At 42.6% G+C, this 7,676-nt stretch overlaps 1 protein-coding gene across 1 annotated transcript; it reads left to right on the forward strand.

The window, feature by feature from the left end:
• Window positions 1-475: 475 nt before the first annotated feature.
• gabrp (gamma-aminobutyric acid type A receptor subunit pi) lies at window positions 476-7,666 on the forward strand. The gene is made up of 10 exons (XM_080900208.1): window positions 476-747; window positions 1,798-1,884; window positions 1,975-2,087; window positions 2,218-2,285; window positions 2,363-2,580; window positions 3,283-3,365; window positions 3,544-3,681; window positions 3,827-3,979; window positions 7,041-7,234; window positions 7,325-7,666. Exons 2-10 carry the CDS (start codon window positions 1,838-1,840, stop codon window positions 7,655-7,657), a joined length of 1,347 nt encoding a protein of 448 aa, XP_080756334.1. The 5' UTR covers window positions 476-747; window positions 1,798-1,837; the 3' UTR covers window positions 7,658-7,666.
• Window positions 7,667-7,676: the final 10 nt, after the last annotated feature.

Here is a 7,676-nt window from a genome sequence, read left to right on the forward strand (position 1 = left end):
GGTAAAATGGTAAATGGCCTGTATTTATATAGCGCTTTTCTAGTCCCTAAGGACCCCAAAGCGCTTTACATATCCAGTCATCCACCCATTCACACACACATTCACACACTGGTGATGGCAAGCTACATTGTAGCCACAGCCACCCTGGGGCGCACTGACAGAGGCGAGGCTGCCGGACACTGGCGCCACCGAGCCCTCTGACCACCACCAGTAGGCAACGGGTGAAGTGTCTTGCCCAAGGACACAACGACCGAGACTGTCCGAGCTCGGTAGGAGGTAGATAGAGAGTAAGGGGCCAAAAAGAATAGGAAGAATGAGAAAAAGGGAGTGATGTAAGGGCTCAAACTAGATGCTATTCTGTGTGTGTGTGAGTATGTGAAGGGGGGGCAGAGAAAAAAAGTGCAGCGCAAATGAGTAGTACGAAGAGAGAGGGAGGGGGGGCTGCACAGAGGCTCTGCGGGGAGATCAACACAGCTGTGCAGAGAGACAGAGGGAGTTGCACAGATAGTGGAACAACCAGCAGTAAGACACAAAGGACCAAATATTAGATGCTTTAACGGTAGCCTGAAGACACACAGGGGTATATAATCAGAAGTAAACAAGAAAGTGGACCAATATCAGCCACTGGCAACACTTGGGATACAGGAAGGCAGAAGAGCACAGGAGGAAACAAAAGAGAGCTGAGAGAGAGCAGAAGAGTGACCAAGTGGAAATAAAAAGGAGGACATAAGAGCACGGCTGAGGCAGGTAAGAGTTAGAAATTTGTACGTAAGCAGTGTAAAAGAAAAAAAAGTAAACAGAAATGTTTATTTGAATGTAGATCCACATATAGGCAAGGTAGTATCTGACAATATGCTGTTGTGCAGTTCAATACATGGGAAAAGAGGATAAACCGGAAGACAGATGTGAGGACAAAGGGAAACATGCATGATGCAATGCAAAACTAACACAGCAGGCTTCAGCCTAAGCTTCAGAGCAGCCGGCGAAAAAAATGCATCCAAACAGGAGAATATGTTCACCTGACAACTACAACCTGATAACATTCTGTGCCATTTTGGCCCCTGGCGAAGGGGAATCAATAGTGTTGGTTCGCACAGTCATTTAGAATGGCACTTCAGTGTAAATAACGCATTGAAAATTAAATGCTGCTTTTCTAGACTGCTGGCAATATGGCGATATATTAGCTGCAGATTGCTTTGATGATAACTGAAGCACAATAACATGCAGGACAGATTTGCATGGTTCGGATGAAAGTATAAAGTGAAAGGACAGAAGTCTGTTACTGACAGTGAAATCAATCAGGGAAAGGAGGAGGAGGGGAAGGGTTTCCTGTGAGGATTTCTTCCTTGATGAGAGGGTTAGTTGAAGAATTCTGAAAAACCAAAAATGTGATCGAGGCCACATATATCAGCAGATCAGAGTAACTGCAATATTTAAAAAAATATTAATAAATAAAATAAATGTTAGACGTACATACATGCCTATCTAAACAAAATGTTTGTCTATGTGTGTGTATTTGTGTGTGTCTGCACGAGTGTGTGAAGGCATTGGAAACGCTACTAATATATAATATTGGAGCGAGTAATAGAGGTGGGGATCAATGCAAGTTTACAAAACATTTTAAAACTATCGTGTCAGGGTGAACGCGCAGTTATCTAACAAGAAACGAGTGAGGATGACTGCTGCGTTGCAGACTTCCACTGTGCTTTGTAGTCACATTTAGTTAGTTGCTGCCACCTTATGGTCAAACTGTGTCATCCCAATTAAATGAAAACAGCTCTTGTGTTTGTGTTTTAGTCCTCATCACATCTCTCTGACCTCTGCCAGCTGATCCAGGATGTCTGCCAACCTGTTACTCATCATCCTCCTGACCTTTACGCAGGGGTGAGTGACTCTGAGGTCAAAAAAGCACGCCCACTTGTTTGTCTCATTGTTTCTCTCATTTCCTTTTTCATTTTTCCCTGCTTTTATCAGGAGCTGTGCATTCCATAGCAACCACTGGGGTGAATGGAACGACTCCCAGCTTCTGCCAACAATACAAAAGCTCATGAAAGGCTATAACCGCTACCTCAGACCTAATTTCAATGGTATGAAGTTGCTTGAGACATTTATTTTTTAAGCTTTTTTTTTTAACTTTCTAAAAGTCGTCAGAGCTTCTGTGTCTTTCACTTAAGAGTGGACCAGTTGTACTGTTTCGCATGTGTGTCTCCTGAACAGAGGGCCCAGTGGAAATTGGAATGAGCCTTGATATCGCCAGCATTGATGCCATCTCTGAAATCAATATGGTACACCTTCTATTTTTGTCATCTGCGCGATCAAACGAGGGAGCAGGCGTCTTTATATGTTTTTTGTATCTTTTCAGGACTACACAGCGACAATCTTCCTCCGTCAGCGCTGGCGTGATGCTAGGCTGATGTTCCCCGGTAATGAGAGCGTGAGCGTGGACGGTCGCCTGGTGTCACTGCTCTGGATCCCTGACACTTTCATCCCAGACTCCAAGCGCTCCTTCCTGCACGATGTCACCGTGGAAAATCGCCTCATACGCATCTTCAGCAATGGAACTGTTCTCTATGCTCTTCGGTACATTTCTTTACCGAAGCTTTGACGCTCGCTGACAGCTGACATTTCACGCTGCTGGTCACAGACAAGAAGAAAACAAATCCAGTCAACCGCACACTGCTCTCACGTTCTATATAAAAAGAAAGGGGAAAAAATAACTAGGAGTATGACTAAAAAGCAAATGTCATCCCTCATTCATTCATCTCAGGGGTATGGCTCTGCATTCCTGTATGTTCTGCCCTTCAAACACTTAAGCCTTTGGCAGTGAAGATTTGCAGAGTTCCATATGAGTATTAAAAATCAGGCCAGGCTAATCTGTCAGCTCACACTTCCATATAACTTTTTTTTGACTAGACAGTTTGACAGATGAAAGAAAGGTCAGCTGTGTACAGTATGTTCAGTATCTTCCTTCTTCTTGAGTACCGAAACTGATTGATAGCTGGAGCCATCATCTGATTGTGTGGAGGTGATTGAATGTTGTAGAACTCGAGCAACCTGGCCTCATTTTTGCAATCCGACAACACTGTGCACATAATTCATATGTGAGACACAATGATGATACTCCAGATATAAGTCTTTGATCTCTTGGATGTTCATCAGGGGAGAAGAGTTCTTTATGTTCACTAATAATTAACATCCCCTGTTATAAATCAGCAGAGCTGCAGTCATTTCAGTTGGGTTTTTGAAGCTTGGTAATGAATGCCTGCTTTGAATGCCCAACAGCATCACGGCTACGATCGCCTGCAACATGGATCTGACTAAGTACCCTATGGATAGACAGGTGTGCACCCTTCAGCTGGAGAGCTGTGAGTATTTCACTGTGAGCTCCATTAACCATCAGTCATGTGTGTAGCTGGACATAAATCATCATCATCATCACTACTACCATTTTCATCAGCCTCTGTGTAGTGAGTATGAAACTGAAAGCCAGCTTTACACCAAGCACTTCACTAGCCAAAGGTTAACTACTCTTTGTCCTTTCAGGGGGGTATAACCTACAGGATGTGGTGTTCTACTGGACCAGAGGAAATGATTCAGTGAAGGGTTTGAACACACTGAGGCTGGCACAGTATAGTGTGGAGAGCTACTACACATCAGTGTCAGAGGCTGTGTACGAAACAGGTAACATATTTGAGCTCTCTGGATTTCCTTTGCATGTTAGGATTCATCCAATGGCAGCTGCTATTGGAGCACAAATGCACCACAGGATTGTTTAAATCTGTATTTTTTCCCTCGTTCTTTTTATGTCTCTTTATGTCCTTTGCAGGAAATTACCCCAAGCTGGTGCTGCATTTTGCACTGCGCAGAAATGTGCTCTTCTTCATCTTGGAGACGTATGTTCCCTCCATTCTGTTGGTGGTTCTGTCCTGGGTCTCTTTCTGGATCAGCCAGTCCTCTGTGCCAGCTAGGACCTGCATTGGTCAGTAGCAGACCTCACTCTTTTAGTCCAGGATTTTGGTAACTGTCCATAGAGTGACCATTTCCATATTAGAGGCTGCAGGATTTCATGTATTGGTTTTTCTTTGGTCATATGAAGTAGGGATGAGTTTTAGCATCCCACCTACTTGTAGCATAATTATAATAACAATACTTATATTATTAAATAATTGTTCTCAATATAACAACTATGATGTCTAATGTCTGAGGTTTTCTGACTCTAACCTATGAATAAAAAGGATAACTTTGACCTTAGTCACTAAATAACTCACCAAATGATCAGCAGCTGAAGACACCAATTATAGTAAAAAAAAGTGCACAAATACATGAATAAATAAGATAAGGGTAGCACGGCATTTACTTTGCTTACACTAATGTTTTGTAGGAGTAGCTAATGGATGATGGGCCTTCACATATAAATAACTGGACATGACTAACTTGAGCTTGTTATATAATAATATACTACAGTATATTTCTAACTAGGCAGCTCATTCTAACTCTTGACAATACTTTAAAGATGTAACTCTTATTGGGATCAACTTGAAAGAAAGGCAGACGTCATGTAAAGTGAGGTCAGAGGTCAAGTGCGACATGATGTTTAGATAAAAAATAATGTGATAATTAGAATCCCCAAAAAGAGTATCATTTTCTTAATGTTGCCAATACAAACAAAGGCAGTAGAATTTTAAGCATCACTTTGAAGATAAAAGGCATTTTATGAAAGCTTGACTTTATTTGACCTTGAAGAAGTCAGAGGTCCAAAGTAAGGTCATACAGTGGCTTGCAAAAGTATTCGGCCCCCTTGAACTTTTCCACATTTTGTCACATTACAGCCACAAACATGAATCAATTTCATTGGAATTCCACATGAAAGACCAACACAAAGTGGTGTACACGTGAGAAGTGGAACGAAAATCATACATGATTCCAAACATTTTTTACAAATAAATAATTGCAAAGTGGGGTGTGCGTAATTATTCAGCCCCCTGAGTCAGTACTTTGTAGAACCACCTTTTGCTGCAATTCCAGCTGCCAGTCTTTTAGGGTCTGTCTCTCTACCAGCTTTGCACATCTCGAGACTGAAATCCTTGCCCATTCTTCTTTGCAAAACAGCTCCAGCTCAGTCAGATTAGATGGACAGCGTTTGTGAACAGCAGTTTTCAGATCTTGCCACAGATTCTCGATTGGATTTAGATCTGGACTTTGACTGGGCCATTCTAACACATGGATATGTTTTGTTTTAAATCCTTCCATTGTTGCCCTGGCTTTATGTTTAGGGTCGTTGTCCTGCTGGAAGGTGAACCTCTGCCCCAGTCTCAAGTCTTTTGCAGACTCCAAGAGGGTTTCTTCCAAGATTGCCCTGTATTTGGCTCCATCCATCCTCCCATCAACTCTGACCAGCTTCCCTGTCCCTGCTGAAGAGAAGCACCCCCAGAGCATGATGCTGCCATATTTGACAGTGGGGATGGTGTGTTCAGAGTGATGTGCAGTGTTAGTTTTCCTCCACACATAGCGTTTTGCATTTTGGCCAAAAAGTTCCATTTTGGTCTCATCTGACCAGAGCAGCTTCTTCCACATGTTTGCTGTGTCCCCCACATGGCTTGTGGCAAACTGCAAACGGGACTTCTTATGGTTTTCTGTTAACAATGGCTTTCTTCTTGCCACTCTTCCATAAAGGCCAACTTTGTGCAGTGCACGACTAATAGTTGTCCTATGGACAGATTCCCCCACCTGAGCTGTAGATCTCTGCAGCTCGTCCACAGTCACCATGGGCCTCGTGGCTGCATTTCTGATTAGTGCTCTCCTTGTTCGGCCTGTGAGTTTAGGTGGACGGCCTTGTCTTGGTAGGTTCACAGTTGTGCCATACTCCTTCCATTTCTGAATGATCGCTTGAACAGTGCTCCGTGGGATGTTCAAGGCTTGGGAAATGTTTTTGTAGCCTAAGCCTGCTTTAAATTTCTCAATAACTTTATCCCTGACCTGTCTGGCGTGTTCTTTGGACTTCATGGTATTGTTGCTCCCAATATTCTCTTAGACAACCCCTGAGGCCGTCAGAGCAGCTGTATTTGTACTGACATTAGATTACACACAGGTGCACTCTATTTAGTCATTAGCACTCATCAGGCAATGTCTATGGGCAACTGACTGCACTCAGACCAAAGGGGGCTGAATAATTACGCACACCCCACTTTGCAGTTATTTATTTGTAAAAAATGTTTGGAATCATGTATGATTTTCGTTCCACTTCTCACGTGTACACCACTTTGTATTGGTCTTTCACATGGAATTCCAACAAAATTGATTCATGCTTGTGGCTGTAATGTGACAAAATGTGGGAAAGTTCAAGGGGGCCGAATACTTTTGCAAGCCACTGTATTGATGTGATTCACTATATGTTGTCAATACAAGAAATAAGAAAGATGGTTTTAAATAACTCTATATAGCATTACACTGATGTGTTAACAATACACTTCAATTCAATTCAATTCAATTTTATTTATATAGCGCCAAATCACAACAAAAGTCGCCTCAAGGCGCTTCATAGATACACACCACACTTGTAAGATTTTTGTCCATTTTTGACCAATAAATCATTGTGTTGACCTTGGAAACTTTAAGGCAAATATTTAATTGCTTGTCAACATGACCCCACTCAAGCAAATGTGACAGACAGACAGAATAAAATCACACACACACCCAAAAACATGACCTCCTTGATGATGGTAGATACAGAAATACATCACTGATTAAGATTTCACTGAAAAAAACATCAAGTTTTCTGTTTCCACATGTTTGTTTTCAATACAATTTCCCCATACACTGAGTATTTTCTAAGATCTGGATCCTTTAGTCTCACATCTACAGCAGCAGTGATGTTGTTTGCTTGAAGAAAATAATAAAGAGAATGCATAAACAAAAAAAGCCCCTGAAAGAAGAGCAAGAGTAGTGTGGAATGGACAAACTAAATATTTGTTTGCTTGATTTAATTGCTGGGACATGCTGGAAATAAAGAAAAAAATCCCAACCCTCTGATCTGTCTGCAGGAGTGACAACAGTGCTGACGATGACAACTCTGATGATGGGTGCCCGCACTTCCCTGCCCAATGCCAACTGTTTTATAAAGGCCATAGATGTTTATTTGGGCATCTGTTTCACCTTCATTTTTGGCGCACTGTTGGAGTATGCCTGCGCTCATTTTTACACCATGCAGCACCAGACCATTGAGGATTTATATCGGGTGAGACACATAACCATGACACAGATAAAAATGGAAAGATTCTCTGTTACTGTAAACATCAATCCATCGGTTTATCTGCCCATGTAACAGGACCTTCTGAGGGAGCTCAGCGAGTCTAATGGAAATGGCTCTATCCCCATCGTCAACTCCAGCCAGCCAAATCAGTCCGTGGAGATCGGCTCCACCGCAGAGGACTCCACGGAGCAGTCAGCGAACAGCGACACCAAGAACCACACAGGAACAAAAGAGAAGGCGCCAAATCAGGGCTGCGGCTTGTCGTCAGTGAGAGACGCATCACGTAAGGCGGCATCTGTCTTCATTGTGGAAAATCCACACAACATTGATCGCTATGCCCGCACAGTTTTCCCCACAGCATTCCTCTTTGTCAATATCCTGTACTGGCTTTATTATCTCTTTCTGTAAGTGCTCATTCCAAGCCGTG

Source organism: Rhamphochromis sp. 'chilingali' (assembly GCF_963969265.1).
Source record: "Rhamphochromis sp. 'chilingali' genome assembly, chromosome: 13".
In the NCBI taxonomy this organism is placed as follows: domain Eukaryota; kingdom Metazoa; phylum Chordata; class Actinopteri; order Cichliformes; family Cichlidae; genus Rhamphochromis; species Rhamphochromis sp. 'chilingali'.